General features: G+C 36.6%; 1 protein-coding gene across 3 annotated transcripts in view; it reads left to right on the forward strand.

Moving 5' to 3' along the window:
* Positions 1-20,952, forward strand: part of TRAPPC3L (trafficking protein particle complex subunit 3L) — a 66,358-nt gene that overhangs the window by 18,163 nt on the left and 27,243 nt on the right. For all 3 annotated transcript variants that reach the window (XM_043889933.1, XM_043889935.1, XM_043889934.1), the window contains 3 exons: positions 5,127-5,290; positions 9,180-9,277; positions 13,374-13,473. In XM_043889933.1, the coding sequence (XP_043745868.1) occupies positions 5,249-5,290; positions 9,180-9,277; positions 13,374-13,473 (240 nt within the window). In that variant the 5' untranslated portion in view covers positions 5,127-5,248. The remainder of the gene's footprint in view (positions 1-5,126; positions 5,291-9,179; positions 9,278-13,373; positions 13,474-20,952) is intronic.

The raw sequence follows: 20,952 nt of genomic DNA on the forward strand, positions 1-20,952 counted from the left end.
TTGTTAATATGGTATCATTTGTTATGTGAAAATATATTTGGGTAACTAATAAAGTTATATACATATAGATAAGAAATTATATGATCACATATAAAATGTCTATATTTAATCATCAAATGCTTTTTGTTTAAAGAGTGGCTTTTTAAAACCATATTGTTTTGGCTTATAAAAATGAATAAGATACAAATTTCTCTTCTTAAATAAATCTCAGCTGGCCTTGGTTAAATAAATCATCAGTGAATTGAAACATAATGCTGAGGAATTGACCCAAAGTGCAGTATAAAAAGACAAAGAAATCAAAAAGCATATTTTTAAAAGGAGTTAAAGGGAATAGAAAACAGATTAAGCAACTCCATGACCTGTCTAGTAGGAGTTCTGGAGGGAAAAATGAAGGAATAGACAATATTTGAAGAGAAATAACTGAGAATTTTGCAGAATCAAAGAAAGTTCTCACATCAGGAAATGTTATCTATTTTAAATAGTTTCACTAAAGATAAATTCACACCGGACGCATCATATTAAAGCTGCACAGTGTGAAAAACAGAAAGTCTTAAAAGCTGTCAAAAATAAAAGACAGATAACCTACCAAAAAGTGGCAATATATTGACAGCACACTTCTCATCAGTAATGATAGAAACCAGAAGACAATATCTTCAGAGTTCTTGGTACCAGCTAAACCATCATTCGAGATAGAGCAAAATAAAGAGAGACTAAGGGAATTTACCACCCATAGAACCTCATTAGGAAGATTATTAAAGGATATGTTTCAGCAAAGAGAAAGACAAACTCTAAGGAAAGTCATAGGAGCTAAAAATGATGATGAGTACAAGTATATTTTTTAAGTTCCTTTATTTATTAGTTATTTCTATAAATAACTACATTTTATTTCAAAAGATACAAATAAGATAATCCATGGTTATAGCAAGATATCACTACCTATCTGATATAACAGCAAAAATTAAAAAGGTACTCCATACCAAATGTTGGTAAGGATTGTAGAGCAACTAACTCATATACACTCATGTTAGGAATGTAAAATGAAACAATCACTTTTGAAAACTGTCAGTTTCCTTAAAAGTTACCTGTGTGTACCTGCCGTACAATATAGCTCCCTTCCTAGTTATTTACTCAAGAGAAATGAAAGCGTATGTCCACACGAAAACCTGTACATGAATGACACAAGCTTTATTAGCTTGTATTTTTTATAGCTTTATATAGCTGCAAACTGGGAACAGCACAGAAGCTATCCACAAACTGTTCTATATCCATGTAAGGGAAAGCTACTCAGAAAATATGAGGAATAAGCTATTGATATATACAATAAAGAATGAATTAAAAATAATTTTCTAAAGGGAAGAATTCAAGCAAAAGAATACATAATGTATGACATTTATATAAAATTCTTAAAAGTGTTAATTAATCTCTACTGATAGAAAACAAACTAGTGCTCACCTAGAGAGTGGTGGAGAAGAAATAAGAAGAGAGGGATTGCCAGGGGCATGGGAAGACTTGTAGGGGAATGTATAAATTTGGACCATGATTTTAATTTACGAAGGTGATTGAGTGATGACAGAGAGGCCAAAGCCATCAAAAGGAAAATTTATTACTTACATTTATCAAGAGAAAGGGGCATGCCAGTCCATGCAGGGCCACTTGGGGAAGAACCAGGTTGGGTTGGAGGCAGAAAAGGAGGGGAAGCTGAAGCCAGAGCGTTCCCTGGGGTTTCTGTGGGAAAGTCAAGGCAGGTGAAGGGAAAGAGCTTAGAAATGGCTAATTTAAATGATTCTGGTGGGCTTCAGGGCATGGGGGATGTTGCTATTTGTCTGATACCTGGTCCTGGGTTGATTAAGAGCAGAGGAAATATTGGCTTTGTGTATGAGAGTTAGATAAGAAAGTGGGTCAGTGTACGGACTCTGGGTCACACGGGAGATACAAACTATTTAGCTGTTAAATTGGCTGTGCAGTTAATGATGCAAATTAGACAAAGAATCAAAGAAAACACAGTTATAAAACAGGAGAGCTGGATATATTAATTATGGTGATAAATTTGATGGCTTCAGGGGTGTATACATATGTCAAAACTCATCAAACTGTAAAATCACTTATGTCTTAATAAAGCAGTAAAAGTCTGAAGTATAATTATTAAACAATAGAAACGCAGTGCATAGACCACTCAGAAAAAGAGGAAAATAAAAAGAGAATAATGATAAGAAAAGAAATAGTAAACAGAGAAAAAGGATGGTAAACAGAAAACACAAAATAATGGTAGAAATGAGACCAAACACATCAATAATCACACACACAACATCTTAAAATAGCTAACAATTATTGAGGGCTCACTACACGCCAGGTAAGCACATTATCTTATTTAATTTCCACAATAATCCTATGATGAGGTACTAATATTATCCTCAGCTTCTTTACAGATGAGAAAAGTGTAGTGTGGAGAGATAGAGGAAACTGCCCACGGCCACGCAGAGATGAGGGAAAGGGCCGGGACCAGCACTCCGGTGGTTTGGCACATGATTTAACTACCAAACCGGGGCTGGTGTAAATGCACCTACAGAGATCAAACAATAGTCATGCCACTTACAAGCGACACACCTAAAACACACAAAGCTGACCCACTGCCTGCTTTGTAAGCCTTCTAAACCAAGAATAATTTTTTAAAATGGTTTGAATTTTTTTTCAATCTTTTGTGACATGCGAAAATTACATGAAATCCAAATCTGAGTGTTTATAAAGTTTTATTAGCACGTATCTGCACTGGTTCCTAATTGTCTAACTGCTTTCCCACCACCTGAGCAGAGTTTGTGACAAGAGTCTGTGTGGCCTTAAAAGTGAAAATATTTACTATCCAGCCCTTTATAGAAAAAGTTTGTGTATCATCATTCGCCTCCCACCAAGTACACAGGCTTTTTCTGTTTTTCTCTGGATCTTTCATCTAGAACCCAGAATTGCCCCCAAATTGGGCCCTGCAACATATTGTCAGCATACCTTCTGAGATTTTGTGAGTCAACCTCTAAAATATTTTGCTCTAACGTAAGTTGCATATGAGCAGTAGAAATAAAAAAAGACATTGCTGATTTGGAGTCAGCGGATTTAGTGCAAATTCTTCTTTGTTGTCCACTTTCCAGCTTGTTGTCATTCAGTCACTCAGTCCTGTCTGACTCTTTGCGACCCCATGGACTGCAGCACACCAGGCTTCCCTGTCCATCACCAACTCCTGGAGCTCGCTCAAACTCATGTCCATTGAGTCAGTGATGCCATCCAGCCATCTCATTCTCTGTCGTCCCCTTCATCTCCCGCCTTCAATCTTTCCCAGCATCAGGGTCTTTTCTAATGAGTCAGCTCTTCGCACCAGGTGTTCAAAATATTGGAGCTTCAACTTCAGTATCAGCTAACCTTGAACAAATTTCTTAACTCTCTAGCTAACCTTCAACAAATTTCTTAAGCTCTGACTTTTAGATTTCTATCCTTTAAAATGGTCATGATTACAGTACTGAATTCTTCAACGGTGTAATTAAATTAAAATGAGACCAGATGGCTTAGTGGTAAAGAATCCACTTGCCAATGCAGGAGACACAGGAGATGTGAGTTCAATTTCTAGGTTGGAAGATCCCCTGTAGAAGGAAATGGCAGCCCACTCCAGTATTCTTGCCTGGGAAATCCCAAGGACAGAGGAGTCTGGCAGGCTATAATCCATGGGGTCACAAGAGTCGTACATGACTCAGTGACAACCACCACTACCAAAGAAAATGAAAAATATGTTGTGAACTGTACAGTTTATATAAACGTAAGATGTTATTAAAATCTGCTACTGAAAAGTCCCACACTTCACAACCCAGCAAAACTGCTTTCCCTGATAATGGTATCCTGGAACAAAAGCACTAATAAAAACACCTTAAATATTGCAGCATTCCATTTGATATATCACCTACAAAAATCATCTACAGTAATTCATGTTTGTATAGTACATTATAATGGAGAAGGAAATGGCAACCCACTCCAGTATTCTTGCCTGAAGAATCCCATAGATAGAGGAGCCTGGTAGGCTACAGTCCATGGGGTCTCCAAGAGTCGGTTTATAGCACACATCATCTCTTTGATACAATTCTTCTGTGAGGTGGGCACTGTTATTGCCATTTTCCAGATGTGAAAACAAATCCAAACAGCAATAAAATGCCTTGCCCATGGTGACACAACCAGTAAATGGTACAAATGCAGCTAAGCCTGAGTCTTCCAAAGCCTCCAAGGCTCTCTGAACTACATCACACTGTTCTCCAAAGTAGACAGTAGTCTGTCACGATATAGCAAGAATTTTCCAGAAAACATAAGGCTAATTGACTCAGTCTGTAAGAAATAAGAAACTCCTTTCTCAAATTGAATTTTATGCTTCTATTTCTGGAATGGTTTTGATCCTCTGAACCCTGCAGTTGTCAAGATGAGAGGGTTTCTTGTTTTTAACTTGAGGTATCTCTACTTCTGCATAAATAAAACAGGCTTCTGCATAAAATAAAATAGCTAATATATTAGGTACTTTCAAAAGAAAGCTAAGGGCTTGCTTTCTCTGCCAGAATCATTATGCATTATTAAACTATAGAACATGCATTCTGAGCAACAGTTTTGTAAGAAAATATTATCACCCAAATTATATCACACCTTAAATGGCTGCTTATGAAAAAGAAAAAGTTACCAAATTTGAATTTGTAATCACGCTAAGTGGGGATCTTTCATACTTATTATTTGGGGGATAAAGTGAAACCCATTAGAGTTGTCAATTAGATTTGAATCCAGGATTTAGTGTCTATAAATTGCTGATCCTTTCTCAAATTCACACAACAATCAATACAAACACTGAATAATGCTGACATTTAGATCTATCTTGAATTGTGAAGGTTTCTGTTTGTGATTTTAAAACAATGCCTTGGCATGAGAACAAAACACCACTCTTATATTCCCTTGGGCCAAAGAATTTTCAGTAGCTGGTGCTTCTGGTCTGACTTTTCACTCTTAGCTTTTATGCCTTTAGTTTACAATTCGTCCCCGCAAGTGAAGAAGTATTTGATCGCTGGCACTGTACTCGGCTATAAGACAGTCCTATTTACGGTTCTTTCCCTCTCCAGTTCAGCAGACAGCAAAAGCAGTAGCGTGCAGAAGTAGCACCCGTGTCTCAGAGCAAGGAGGAACTTACGGAAGCAACAGGAAAGGACAAAGATCGGTGAACTTTCTTCACCTGCCGGGCACAATGTCTCGTCCTGCACACCGAAGACCAGAATACCATAAAATAGTAAGTAAGATCTCTTTATAAATATGTTCTCAGAGAGATTTTTTTTTTCCTGCTTTAGAGAAAATGTTTTCCCAAGTGATTTCTGAATTATTTTGAAAGGTGATGCTATTAAGTAGACTTTTTCAGTGGAGCAGAGTGTTTTGTGGAGAGAAACATAGATGATACTTCTGGAAATAGTTACAATGATCTTTTACATACTGTGAGAGAATAATCAATTCTTTATACATATTTTAAAGTCTTCTTTTCTGACTAATTATATCTACAGAAGTGTCAAATTTTTCTTCTATCTCTAAAAGTAAAAGTAAAAAGATTAAGCAGTTCTTTGTATTTCATACTTGTAATTGGTTGTATTTCATACTTCATGAAATAAGAAATGAAATATATACAAAATAGGTGATTATATGTTACATTAAGTAGGAATAGGTCATCAAAAACTCAACACTAAAAAGATTGCCTTTAAAATATATTTTCTGGTTTTAAATATGATTATTATTGTGACTTGGTGTGGGCTCTTATCTTTCCTGTATATTACAAGTTCAGAGTTATTTTTAAAACTTAACTATTTGAGGATTAGATTTGGGTAAGTGTTGTTCTTTAACTCTCTTTTACTAGAAGCATTCAGAAGTTACAGATGTGAAAATTCATCAAGTTTAAAACTCTTAATTATTTCAGCAGACTCAAGAGCATTGCATAAAAGTAAGTAACTCTGGGCATGGATACTTAGAATTTTATGACTAACCCATGCACACCCCAGTTGGAAATGGCTGCAGATGCCAGTCTGGAATCTTCATTTTTTTATGGGATTCCTCAAATGCTGAAAAGTATTGTATGTGCTTCATATTGCACCTAAGTCACTTAATTTATATATCAGTTAAGATACATTCTTATCTTGATATATCCAAAACCTCCTGAAATAATTAATGGTGTTCTATTTTTTATGTAAAAAAAATTTTTGCTTTTTATGTTTTTAAAATTGTGACGATAAATTTATGTTGATCTCTCTTGTGATAAATCTGAGACCCTTCTGGACATGTTTTCAAGATACAGTTTTTGACCATGAAACAAAATGAAGAACACTGGCCTTTATGCGCACTGAGCTTAAAACTCAGCTAGAAATAAAACATAGTTAGTATCCACTCACCAGAGAGAGAAAGAGAGAGGAAAGAAAAGAAAATGCCATTTTTTTTTTTCAGTTTAGCCTTAATTATAAATGGGCACAATGTTGGAGCTATGGCACATAGGTAGGTATAATTTTATCTCCTTTTCTCTGTTTTTCTAATTCTTTTGTTTTACTGCTGGCAGCAACAGCCACATTCATTCATTTCTCTCACCCCTTCAACTTTGCTTATTCTTACACTGTCATATTGGTTTTTAACAGTGATTTATCTTCTGCTGTAGCTCCTTATATGTAAGGCAGATATTTTGTGTATAATGTACAGGCAGTTCTTGTGATTTATGATTAGGTTCTTGGAAGGTTTAAATAAGAACGGAATTAAAACTGAATACATGATGACCCTTCAGTGGTTTGCTTAACAAATACTTTTGTTTAAATCACATGCTTTACATCATTGGTTTCCTACTAGAAATATTAATGTACTCATTCTTTTTCTATACCTGAATTGTGTACATTAGTGTCTAATGTCAATTAATGTATTTAATGTATATTCTACACATGTTTATGACATTTTGATTTAGCTTTTCAACAGAAGTTATGTCCCTATGTACCATATCCTATTTAGACTCTTTTGATTTAAAATTTATTGAGTTATAATAAATATTCTACCCAATTAAAGAAACATATTTATCATGATATAAACCTGTACATAAGAGAATGGACGTTGGTGGTATTGGGTCAGTTTTGGAAGTATTTGGAACAATATCATATAACATTTCAAAGAAGTCACTTGGTTGAATAAACTATTTTATTGGTTTTCTGAGTCATTTCTACTTCTTATTTAAGAAAAAGTAATTGAATACATATTATCAGGCCTGATCTTTCCCTCCATGTTGTGCTACGCAAGACACCTGAGCCTGCAGATAAAAACACCTCTTCTAACCTGGAATCCAGGTTTGATCTTTCCTGAAAATATAAGATTATGCACAAAATAAGATTATTTTTGACAATGGTATCCCTTCGTACCTCCCTCTCCCACTCACCTCTACTCCGGGCAGTGCCTTTTTTGTACATCTCAAAGAAAATTGCCATGACAGAGGGGAGCCTGCAGTCTCGGACTCCACCCGGGCTCTGCCAGTCATGGCTAGCCGGGCGAGTAACTCATTCCTCATGAGGCCTCATTCCCTCCTCTGAAAGACTGAGGGAATTGTTGTAAATTATCTCGGATATCCTCTTCTATTTCTTTGTTTTCAATAGCAGATGCAAAACAAAGAAACTTTTTTTTTTAATTGGAGGATAATTGCTTTACAATGATGTGTTGGTTTCTGCTACACAACAGTGAGTCAGTCATAATTATACATATATCCCTTCTCTCTTGTGCCTACCTCCCATCCCCCATCCACCCCTCTAGGTCATCACAGAGAACCTGGCTGGGGCCCCTGTGTTATAGAGAAGCTTCCCACCAGCTATCTTTTTAACACATGATAGTGTATGTATGGGGCTTCCCTGGTAGATCAACTGGTAAAGAATCCGCCTGCAATGCAGGAGACTCTGGTTCAATTCCTGGGTTGGGAGGCTCCCCTGGAGAAGGGATAGGCTCCCACTCCAGTGTTCTCGGGTTTCCCTTGTGGCTCAGTTGGTAAAGAATCTGCCAGCAATGCGGGAGACCTGCCCCTGGCTTGGGAAGATTCCCCTGGAGGAGGCATGGCAACCCACTTCAGTATTCTTGACTTTCTTAATTGGTCCCACCCTCTCCTTCCTCCACTGTGTTCACAAGTCTGTTCTCTGTGTCTGTGTCTCCAATCCTTCCACGAAAATAGGTTCATCAGTACAATTTTTCTAGATTCCATATATATGCATTAATATACAATATTTGTTTTTCTCTTTTTTACTTACTTCACCCTGTATAACAGGCTCTGGGTTCATCCACCTCACTACAAGTGACTCAAATTCATTCCTTTTTATGGCTGAATAATATTCCATTGTATATCCTTACCACATCTTCTTTATCCATTCATCTTTTGATGGATATCTCGGTTGCTTCTATGTCCTACCTGTTGTGAATAGTTCTGCAGTGAACCAGAGACTTTTTAAAAGGGATTGATTGAACTTTGTGTTTTCTTTTTTCCATATTTTCAGCATATCTTTGGTAAACTAAACCCAATTTATTCTGTTTTACTTTTCATTTTTAATGTATTCTGAAAAATATTACATATTTTAGAGATCTGTAACAAAAGTGCAAATTCTCCTTTTTTCTCTAAGTATAAAGAAAAACTCCAAATTTGTTGCTATAGTTGGGTTCAGCCTGCTGGTCTCCTTAGCAGATCTGAAACCTATTAGGGATTGTGCAGACTCATGAGACATCTCACCCAATTTTTCCTTCCAAGTGAAAACATGGTTAAAATATACCAAAGGCCATTCTAGAACAACAAGAATTTATATTAGCAATTAGTATTTAAGAAAACTTCCTCCATGAAAACGTATTGTAAGTTATATAAGCAAATGCATAGAAAGATGTTCTCATGTTAAGAAATTTATTTCGCAGCTCTTTTCCCCCCAGCAATGTATCCAAATATGGGTACAATTTGTTCTCAAAAGTGAAAATTATTGCAGTCATCAGACACAACTGAAGGCACACACTTAATGGGGAAGGGGATGGAAGAAAGGAATAGATGATCTCAAAGGCTGCTTCTGGCTATAAAATTTTGTAAAAAGGACCAGTAGTATATTTCCCATAACTTCGCCAATAACATAAAACTATCTCTTTTTCCCCAGAATAAAGATCTCTTTGTCCTCACCTATGGAGCTCTGGTTGCCCAACTCTGTAAGGATTATGAAAAAGATGAAGATGTGAATAAATATTTAGATACAATGTGAGTAGAAGTCTTTCATTCTTGTGGAATGTGGTTGGTCTTCCCCTTTTGACTTCTCTTGCTCCATTTTAGATGCTCTTCTCTTTCAACAAATCCCATCTAGAGAGGAACATAATTTCTAATAGCTGCCATTTGGGTTGCCATAAAGCCTAAAGCAATAAAACAGGGCTTTTATTCCATGAATATCAATCATGCAACATTTTCTTTTTCATTAGAAATCATTTCTTTGCTAGTGATCTGTAAGCAAAAGACGTGGTAAAACTGAAACTGCTCTTTAAAGAATATGGTGGGTCATCACATTTCTTTTCAAGTCTTCTGTTCTAGCATAATTTCTATCAATGTAAATATGTGTTTATGTAAGCATAGACTATGGAAGGATCTGTGAAAAAACTGCTAATAGTAGTTGCCTGAGAGAACTGGGGGAGGGGGCAAGAGATTGTGGGTAGAAGGGAGATTTACTGTTTCTTACGTAGTGATGATAAAAACCTGAACACTTTTAACATTACTCAGTTTTACTTAAAAACATATTAAATAAAGAACTCATTCCTTCCTTTTAAAATAAAAGTCCATTTGGACTCTATGGGAGAAGGCAAGGGTGGGATGTTTCAAGAGAACAGCATCGAAACGTGTATTATCTATGGTGAAACAGATCACCAGCCCAGGTTGGATGCATGAGACAAGTTCTCCCGCCTGGTGCACTGGGAAAACCCAGAGGGATCGGGTAGAGAGGGAGGTGGGAGGGGGGATCAAGATGGGGAATACATGTAAATCCATGGCTTATTCATGTCAATGTATGACAAAAACCACTACAATATTGTAAAGTAATTAGCCTCCAACTAATAAAAATAAGTGAAAAAAATAAAATAAAAGTCCATTCTCCTTTATTAATAGACACTTCTCCTACATTAATTCAGCCTTTAATTTTCAGAACAATTATATGATTATTATATTACTGCTTAACAATAAAACATCTATAAACATACTTGAATCTCTTAATCTTGGATCCTTAAAAGGTTTCTAACAGAGCAATGACTGGAAAATTTGCACTAGTTAGAAGGTTTCATTAGAAAGTTTGAAGAGGAAATTTAGTGTAGATGAGTATTTTGGACCTCTTTTAAAATGCTCATTATATTTTTGATTGAAATACAGAAAAAAGACAACATTGAGAAAAGCTTGAAAGATCTTTTTGTGAGCTCTTGCTTTGCTCCCTTTCTATATGCTTATCCTTTTTCATCAGAAAGTTCTTTTTCATTGTTCTAAATTCTATTCATTTTGGTCCACATATTCTTTTAAAAAATTTCTTCTTAATTAGTCAGGAGCACTTCCTCAGCTACATTGTCTGTAGCAGTGGTAGCTTTTTAAGCTATTTTATATTTAGGTCACTCTTAAGCACATGATAAAATATTTTCAGAAGTCAGATTATTTAACTTGTTAAATTTCCATTGTTTTGTAGAACAACAGCATAAAATGAAGACATTTATTTACTTGACCCGTCCCCCAAAAAATACCTATGGGTAGCTACTTGGGTGCATATTTTAATAAACACAAATGAAATATTAGTTAAAGAATGCATTTTGAGAGGCTGCAGAAAGGCCTTGCCATAAGAAAAACAATAATTTGCATTTGGATTTTTTTAATAGCTTCTGCTGAGAGCATCTTACATTTTTAATTTGATATATAAAATATCTGCTTTGAAGAAATGTACCCTTTGACCAAGGCAAGATATATACTGCACTGACTACAACATTCTGCCTTTCCATTACCTGTCCTAGTAGCTGAGCCTGAAGATATGCATAATATAGAAAACACTGGAAACATTTTTTCTAAAATCCTGGTACAAATATTTCTATAGTTTCTGTTCTTTAAAAGTCTTTTCAATGTGAACTTCCTGGCTAGAATCACAAAGCATTTTTCTTGGAAGGCAAGTAAGCTAAATTGAATATTTCTGTCTACTCAGAAATATAAACAGATAACCTCATAGATTTAGTAAATCACTTTGACATCAAATCCACCTCCCTCTCCCAGTTGACTGGTCACTGAACTTTCACTCCCACCCTTTTCAGACCCTATGGAACAAATATAGCCCCGTACAGACTGTGATGTCTTTCAACTTGTTAAGCCTTCTGTTGTCCTGTTCAAATTGTTTCACTAGTCCATGGACACGTGGCTGTGACATTAAAAGACCAATTTTGTGCCAGTTGGTAAGCAAAAACAGTCTTCTTTCATTTTCACTGTTACGGTCATAATTCCTCAAGTAGGTTGAAAGTTTTAGGTCTATCTTGTTGAATCTGTTTGCTCGGATATATTATCATGCCAGGGTCCAGCCCCAGCAGGATCCAGGGGAACCCTCAGGATGAACGGAGTCGGCGAATGAGAGAGAGAGTGAGACAAAGCTCGGGGCTAAGTCTGAAGTATATTTTTGCACGGCTCCTTTATACCCTTAACAGCATCTTTTGGGGGAAGTGCATGTTGCTTACACACAGGTCATCTCAAAACATTACAGCAACTTGACCTTCAACAGAAACTGGATGTCACCCACATACTTTTTTGTTCACAAGAGTCTTTCCTATCATTTGGCCTTCAGGCCTGCTAACATTTTATGGCTTGCACCTGGTGTGACTTAAGCAACTTCAGTAACCGACCCTGTTTTTCTTATAATTAATCTATTTTCTTTCTAATAAGCGTCATCTCTATGGGAACTAGATAGGATTACATTTTTACAGAACAGAAATGCGAAGGACTGCAGAAACAGCAGATATGGCACAAAACAGGCTCTTAGTCTAAAAGTTAACCACCTGCAAGAAGTCACCAGCTAATCTCTATCTAAAGTGTTTTTTGTTAGGCACATTTGTGGCTATAACATTTGTGGAGCTTTTCTCACCCCGCGAAGGGGCCTATGCTTAATAGTTTCTTTCGTTAGCATACTGTGCTTAGGATGTTTAGAACAATCAAGAGCATTTTTTGCAATGAGAGCACATATTTATCAAACAAGCCAGAATGCCAGCAAAAGGGCTTGAATTGAAGCATTTTCTTCATTCCTGGCCCCTTCATAGGGTACCAGCGTCCAGGAGATTTAGTAATTAGCTTTTAAGTTGGTCTTTATTCAGTGAAAGAGGAGCAGGAGAGCTCTCGGCAGGCAACACAAGAATCTGCAGCAGGGCAAATAAGAACAACAGCAGAAAAGTGGAGAGGATATAGGGTGGGGTAGAGGCCGAGGCCAATCTGGAGGGTCCCTTATCCTAGACGGCCTTGCCTGTCAGGTATTTTCCTCGTGACCTCGTCATGGATGGGGTCCCAGACGGCCTTGCCTGCCCGGTATTTTCTTCATGACCTCGTCACGGGCGGGACCCCCCATAACGGCTCCCGGCATTATCACATCTCAATAAATGCTTGCAGAATTGTGCTTTGGATACCAATCAAGCCATCTGCTGTGAGATAGAGTGAATACATAATACAAATACCTTCTCCCAAGTCCCATACCTTCCCTAAAATTTTTTTTAAAAAATGAACTTTTTGAACTGTTCTTTTTTTGTTCTTTTCACTAAACTTCAGTGTTCCAACTTCAGTGTAGTTGAAAACTAAATGGCACAAAAAAAATTATTTCTCCATTCCCTTCTTCCTCTTCTTCCAGAACCGATCCCAGACATACCTGCTCTCCTACCACGGTAACTATGCTAACAAAAGAATGAGCATCTAGGTACCACACCTATAGCAGACAAGTCAGCTAGAGCCTCATTCTGTTTCTGATAATGGCCAATGATGAGAAAGCTAGCTGCCAATGAGACACATTAGGCTGCAAACACCAACCTCTTTTAATTTTAATTTATACTGGTCAAGTTTGGGTCAGCCTTCACTCCTCAGACTCTTTTGCTTAAAGGAGACTAGTTAAAACAACTAGTTAAAATTTCCTGGATGAGTTGTGCTCTATGAGTAATGTCATAAGGAACCCCCTGCCAAATTGCCATTTGACTTGTCAAGCTTGGTTTACTTTATCATTTATTTACAAACATCCTAACAGATGATGCTGAAACATGGAGAGACTTCACTAATGTCTCAAATATTATTTTCAGAGCACATTCTTTCCCTTCCTCCACAGGGGATACGGTATTGGAACACGGCTGGTAGAGGACTTTTTGGCTCGATCATGTGTGAGAAGATGTCACAGTTATTCAGAAATTGCAGACATAATTGCCCAGGTAAGTGCATTTTAGCTTTGGCAGTATGTTTTGAAAAATTTTGATTGGTCCTGTTTGGTGGTTTTCTTCTCCAATTGAATGGGTTTCAACTGTATTTGTTACTAGGTGCTAAGAGAAGGAATTCTGATCAAAAAGCATTTTATTTCTGCGCAGAGATAAAGCTACTGTGAACAGAGATAAATGCTTCTAGGCTTCTAAACAGCTATTGATTTTTCTGACCACATGTGTGGTGTATATGTCCCACATTGGGAAAAATGTTTTGAGAAGGTAAACAGAAAGGCTATGTAAAAGGCAGCCTTTTAACACGTATAAGGGTATGGAGAAGAGGATGGCAACCCACTCCAGCATTCTTGCCTGCAGAATCCCATGGACAGAGAAGCCTGGTAGGCTGTGGTACCTCGGATCACAAAGAGTCGGACATGAGTGAAGTGACTTAACATGCACATAACACGTATGCTCCAAACTAATTTCTTTGTATAATCATTCTCAGCACATGTAGGTAACCTTTGGTTAGCTCAGGGAATATTGGTGTAGTCATTTTGTTCCCAGAACAATGTTTTCCCCAGCGGAAAAAATGAGCTTCCTGTAAATGCATGTGCTCTAAGAACTTTCATAGCCCCTATATGTAAGAAATAACTTTGAATCATCCAGCACAAGCTCAGATTTCTTGGATATAAGATTAGGAAATGAATCCTTAGCCAGAATTCATTTAATCTGCAGGCCTTATGGTTATTAACCTGGTGCTGTCTATGGAAGACCTAGAAAGCAGGCATGGATGTGAGATATGGATGGAGTCAGTAAGCTGCCTCCAGTTCACACAACTGACCAGTTAAGTCAGTATCATTTTCCTTTTCTCTCATTCTTAATATAATTATACATTGTCATACTGACTCTTCATCTAAGTGGTGATAAGGGTTTGACATAGTGCTTTGTGATTCTAAGTGCAATTTTACATACTTTTTGTCTTTCATTCTTAAAGTATCTCTGTGAAGTAGACAGGGTAGAAGTTATTATCCTCATTTTCCAGTTAAGAAATCTGAGCTCCAGAAAGAATATGATAAAAACTGAATATGGTATGGTAGTCTTTCAGTTGTGTCCAACTCTTTGTGACCCCATGGACTGTAGCCCACCAGGCTCCTCCATTCATGGGATTTTCCAGACAAGAATACTGGAGTGGGTTGCCATTTCCTTCTCCAAAAACTGAATATATTATATGTGAAAAAAAATTATACAACAAAAACCATAACCAAATGAAAGATGTTTTCACATATTGTTATTATTATTTTCATTATTTTGTGGCTAGTGAATCATGTAGTTGAAATTAAAATCCAGGTCTTCCAGTCCTAGTGTTATACCACTAAGCAGGTTAAAAAAAATTCTCTTTCCATATTTGCAGATGGTAACTAAGATACTGAAGCAGTAATTTGAAAAATGAAATAATTTTTCACTAAATCACTGCTATGGGCAATACTACAAGAATACTAGCTGTTTTAATGGAAAGCAAATACTTGAAATATATAAATGTACATGGTTGTATTCTATTTCTGTAAAAAAAAATGCCATTTGGATTTTGATAAGGATTGCATTGCATCATTAGATCGCTTGGTAGTATGGACATTTTAACAATAGCAAGTCTTCCAATCCATGAATATAAAATGTAATTCTATTTTTTGTTTTATTTAATTTTTGTCTTATTTCTGTCTTATTTAATTTTTTTTCATTAACGTTTTGCAGTCTTCAGTATACAAGGCTTTCACCTCCTTAGTTACGTTTATTCCTAGGAATTTCATCCTTTTTCGGATAGAAATTATAGATGGGCTTTTTCTTTTTTCTTTTTGAGTGGTGATAGTTCATTGTCAGTGTATAGAAACAGTACTGATTTTTGTATGTTGATTTTGTATTCTGCAGCTTACTGAAATTGTGTATTAGCTCTAACAGTTTTTTGTATAGTCGTTAAGATTTTCATGTATAAGATCATATCATCTGCAAAAAGAGAGTTGTACTTCTTATCCAGTTGGGGTGTGTTTTCTTTCTTTTTCTTGCCTAAATGTTCTTACTGTGATTTCCAGTACTCTGTTGAGTTGACGTAGTAAGAGCAGGCAGCCCTACCTGGTTCCTGATCTTAGGAGAAAAGCCCTTGGTTTTCACCACTGAGTGAGGCAATGGAGAAAGCAGAGCCTTCTCAACAAATGGTGCTGAGAAAGCACAGAGCAATGAGCTTGGACCCTTACCTTACACCATACACAAAGCCAACTCAAAGTGGATTAAAAAACACATAAAACCCCAAACTCTAAAACTCCTGAAACAGACTGCAGGGGAAAGTCTCATGACATTGGTCTTGACAGTGATTTCATGGATACGACATCAACAGCACAGGCAATGAAAGCAAAATGAAAGCAGGTGAGATTAGAGCAAACTAAAAAGGTTCCGCACAGTAAGCCATCAACAGAGTGAAAAGATAACCTATGGAATTAGAGCAAATATTTGAAACCACCTATCTGATAAGGAATTAATCTCCAAAATACATAAGAAATTCTTGTAACTCTAATTTTTAAAAAATCCAAACTAATAACCTAATTAAGAAATAGGCTAAGGACCTGAGTAATTTTTGAAAATATACAAATGGCCAAGAGGTATATGAAAACAGTCACGAATTGTCAGGGAAATGCAAACCAAAACCACAATAAGATATAACCTCACAACTGCCAAAATGGCTGGTTTTTTGGTTTTTTTTTTTAATGTTGCTGAAGATGCTCAGAAATTGGAACCCTTGCATACTGTCAGTGGGAATACAAAATGCATCCACTATGGAAAATAGTAAGGAAGTTTCTCAAAACATTAAAAAATACAATTACCATATGACCTACCATGCCTTGTCTGGATATTTACCAGAAAGAATTGAAATCAGGGTCTTGAAAAGATACTAGCACTCCAGTACTCTAGAAAACAACCTGAAAGTTGATTGACTGATGAATAGATAATGTGATCAATACTGCAATAGCATACTATTCAGTCTTTAAAAAGAACGACATTCTGCAATATGCAACAACATGGTTGAAGTCAATTACAAAATGACAAATCTGGTATATGAAGTACCTAAAATAGTCAAATTCACAGAATCAAAGAGTAGAATGATGGTTGCCAGCAGGTGAGGGGAGGCAGAAATAAGGAATTACTAATCAACAGGCATAAAGTTTCAGTCAAGCAAGATGATTGAGCTCTCTGAGACTTCTCTGATGGTCCAGTGGTTAAGACTCCATGCTTCCAATGTAGGGTGTGCAGGTTTGATCCCAGGTTGGGCAACTAAGATCTCATGTGCTATGCCATGCAGCTCCCCCCAAAAAAAGTAAGTTCTAGAGGTTGTAAAAAAAGACTTAAAAGAAACAGGTCTGTTTGACATAAAACTAAGAACATGTGCAACATGCACTTTCCAAATATCTCTTCTCTAAACATTTTATGTCTTTTTGGTCTTTACAATGTCACGTAAATTCTTGTCAGCCCCTCCTATCTTCAGTGATTGGGAAAAAACATCCACTTTCACTCCCATACAAGATTCCTTATTAATGAAAAGAATATTCTGTCACCCTCACCCTTCTCTTGCATAGAGGGGCTGTCTCTTGGCCTTTGCACTTTCCTTCAAAGACCTGATTTCCTCCCTCTTGATCATTTCCACCTCTCCAGCAAAGTGTTCTTTTACATGTGGGGATGATGTCACCCAGTTCAAGAGCATTTTAACACAGATGATGGGTCAGACTTTATACTCAGCCACTGATGCTTTGCTTATAATTAGTAGCTTTTGTTAAAAGGTTTGGCTTTCAGTAGCATTATCTCATTAGCCCTTGTAAACTCTCCTGGAGGAGGCAAGTGTAAAAGTCATAGAGAAGTGGGGCAAGGTCAGAGGGAGTTCACCTAGCCACATGCTGCCGTGGGGCACAGCACAGTCGGGAACAGAACCTAATGGTGTGACTTCCCTTTGGCGGCCCTCTCAGACCATGCACTTGTACAGAACATTGCCATCATTCTTTCCGAGTACCTACTGTATACTGACGTGTCATGGCTTCCACAGAACTCATGATTGTTGTCCTGGCTCCAAACAACAGAAGAGAGAAAGAGGATGCATTTGAAGGAAATTGACTAGATGAAGAAATCTATGCCCATACGAGTGAAGTGATTCTCCAAAGAACTCATTAGTGAAAGACTGCATGTAGGAACAGGTCTCCTGACTTTATGCCTCTGCCTCTGAGAGGGGACAACTATTTGACTTTGGGTATTGATAACATTTTCTCCTCTCTCGCTTTCTTCATTTCGTCTTTTCCACACAACAGATTGTCACTCTGTCTCTAGGCTTCTGACAAATTCTTTTGACAGTCTTTACCAACCTAGACAGCTTATTAAAAAGCAGAGACATTACCTTGCTAACAAAGGTCTGTCTAGGCAAAGTTATGGTTTTTCCAGTGGTCATGTATGGATGTGAGAGTTGGACTGTAAAGAAAGCTGAGCGCCAAAGAATTGAAGCTTTTGAACTGTGGTATTGGAGAAGACTCTTGAGAGTCCCTTGGACTGCAAGGAGACCCAACCAGTCCATCCTAAAAGAAATCAGTCCTGAATATTCACTGGAAGGATGCTGAAGCTGAAACTCCAATACTTTGGCCACTTGATGCGAAAAACCGACTCATTTGAAAAGACCCTGATGCTGGGAAAGATTGAAGGCTGGAGAAGAACGGGACGACGGAGGATTAGATGGTTGGATGGCGTCACTAACTCAGTGGACATGAGTTTGAATATACTCCAGGAGTTGGTGATGAACAAGGAGGCCTGGCGTGCTGCAGTCCATGCGGCCGCAGAGTCGGACAAGGCTGAGCGACTGAACTGAACTGAACCCTTAAATTGCGCCATCTAGTGGTGTGAAAAGAAATCTCATGCCAGACACCAAATCACTGACCCAAAGAATCTTTAGTTAGTTTTACATTTTATATAAAAAAGGACATAGGCTAATTATGAACTCAACTTCCTGAAACATTAAACATGTATGAATTTCTAATTTTATTTTGTCATATACAAGTGTACTTTTTATGATTGTTTCGAAATACAAGTACAAATTTTAAGTAAGACAATGTATAATTAGCAGCATTATAACGTGATATGCAGCAGCATATAGTATTTTAAAATGTGAGTAATACAGAGCTTTTCTTCAGAAAAGCTCAAAGTAATTTCCACCTATTATCTATTTTTCTATTACAAGAACCGTGTGAAGTAAAAAGGCATCTGTCATTAGCCTCATTTTACTGACAATGTAATTAAGACTTAGATGATGTCACCACGAACACATAAAGAAGAAAAGCCAGTTTAACTGTTGATGTGAATCTAAATTGATGCATTCACTATTTTCATAGTGTATGGAGATTCCTAAAAAAATTAAAATAGAACTAGCAATTCACTCACATATTTACCTGAAGAAAATAAAAACACTAATTAGAAAAGATATATGCACTTTTATGTTCATTGCAGCATTGTTTACAGTAGCCAAGATATGGAAGCAACCTAAGTGCCCTCAATAGATGAATGGATAAAGAAGACGTGAAACACACATACACACACACACACATACACACGTGTGTGTATATAATGGACTGCTACTCAGCCATAAAAAAAGAATAAAATCTTGCTGTTTGCGACAACCTGGATGGACCTAGAGGGTATTATGCTAAGTGAATGTCAGACGCAGAAAGACAAATGGTATATGACTTTACTTATATGTGGAATCTAAAAAGCAAAATAAATGAACAAACATAACCAAGAAGAAACAGACCTATAGATACAGAGGACAAACTAGTGGTTGCCAGAGCAGGGGGATATGAGAGGAGGGATAAAATGGTTGAAGGGGATTGAGAGGTACAAACTATCAGTCATAAAGTCAATAAGTCACATGGATGTAATGTACAGCACAAGAAATATAGAAAATATTTTTAATACTATGGTGTATAATTTATAAAAATATAAATCACTATTATACACCTGAAACAAATACAATGCTGCAAATCAACTATACTTCAATTTTTTAAATTTATAGCTTTCAGAGAAAAAAAGCCAGCTTAGAATTTAATTCTTCTGACTTTGTTCCAGTGCTTTTTCCAAAAATTAATTGTTTCTTTAAAATAGACCTTTGAATAGAATATACATATATATATATATATATACACACACACATATATATATAACTGAATCACTTTGCTGCACATCAGAAACTAATACATGTAGATCAACTATACTTCAATAAAAATATAAAATATACCTTTGAAGACTTTTCTCCTATTATGACCACCATTCTGAGAAAAATGAAAATGCAGAATTTGCAGTAAAGTTACCCTAGCTGATTTTAGTTATAGTCATGAAATACTGGAGAGTTTAAACTTAACAGGCATATATCCCTGTGTTTATTATAAGAGCAAGTCAGAAATAAAATTGTACTTCTGTCTGGTCTAAGGTCTAAAAGAGAGCTCCTTATTACACAAAAATGTATTTCATGGTTTCCAAACACATTTATGATAAAAATTTTATTATTAGAAGAATCGACTCAGAGAAAAACTTCATCATTGAATCAAGATAATCATAAAGGATGGGCCTGACAAGAAATATTAGAATGTTGCCTTTAGAAGTAGCTTAAACATGAGGAGTTCCGATCCTCATCAGATTCAGAGCAGTAGTCTAACCAAGTTCAATGTAATGGAGGTTAAGTATGAGTCCACATCCTGCTCAGCCACATTCCCACTCTATGACCCTGAGCAAATCATACAGCTTGTCCAAAGGTCAATGTCCATATGTATCAGGTGAGACCTCTTCCAGCTGCAGTTTCCGGATTTTCAGGTGTTGCTTTCCCTAGCTAAACTCTGAACACAGAACTGTAATCATAAACAGCTGAGTATGCTGATTGGAGCTTCCAAAGTCTCTCTCAGAGCATCCGTGTCTTCTCATTACTGATAGTGTTTACAAATAGTTCGTCTCATGTAAACTCTGTTCATCAAAGCCCGGAAAGCTTTTTACTGTTAGGTCAATGTCTTTATGAAGGTTGCTCTGAGGGGTATAGAGGGAATTTATGATTTTCTAGAATAAACATCACATCATTGGCATTGTCACAGTAAGATGAAATTTTTAAATAGAGAAAAATATGATATAAAATATATAAAAGATAGAAACAGACTTATAAAACTTGAAATTCTGATCCTTAGGCTGAAAAAAATTGGAACTCCATATACTGTGCTTGCAATAAATTCTGAAAAGCAAAAATGAAATCTTTTACTTTGAATAGTATCAGTTGAAACCTTGGAAAGGTAAAGGAACTCATGATCAACCTTACTGAGAACATCTTTATTATGAAAATAGGGCAACATAAGGCTGTATTTTAGTTCAATCTTTTAATCAGGCTGTGACACACAGTTTCACTGTGTTTTATGCTGGTTGATCTTCCAAGAATTTGCTGCT

Source organism: Cervus elaphus, chromosome 28 (assembly GCF_910594005.1).
Source record: "Cervus elaphus chromosome 28, mCerEla1.1, whole genome shotgun sequence".
Lineage (NCBI taxonomy): Eukaryota > Metazoa > Chordata > Mammalia > Artiodactyla > Cervidae > Cervus > Cervus elaphus.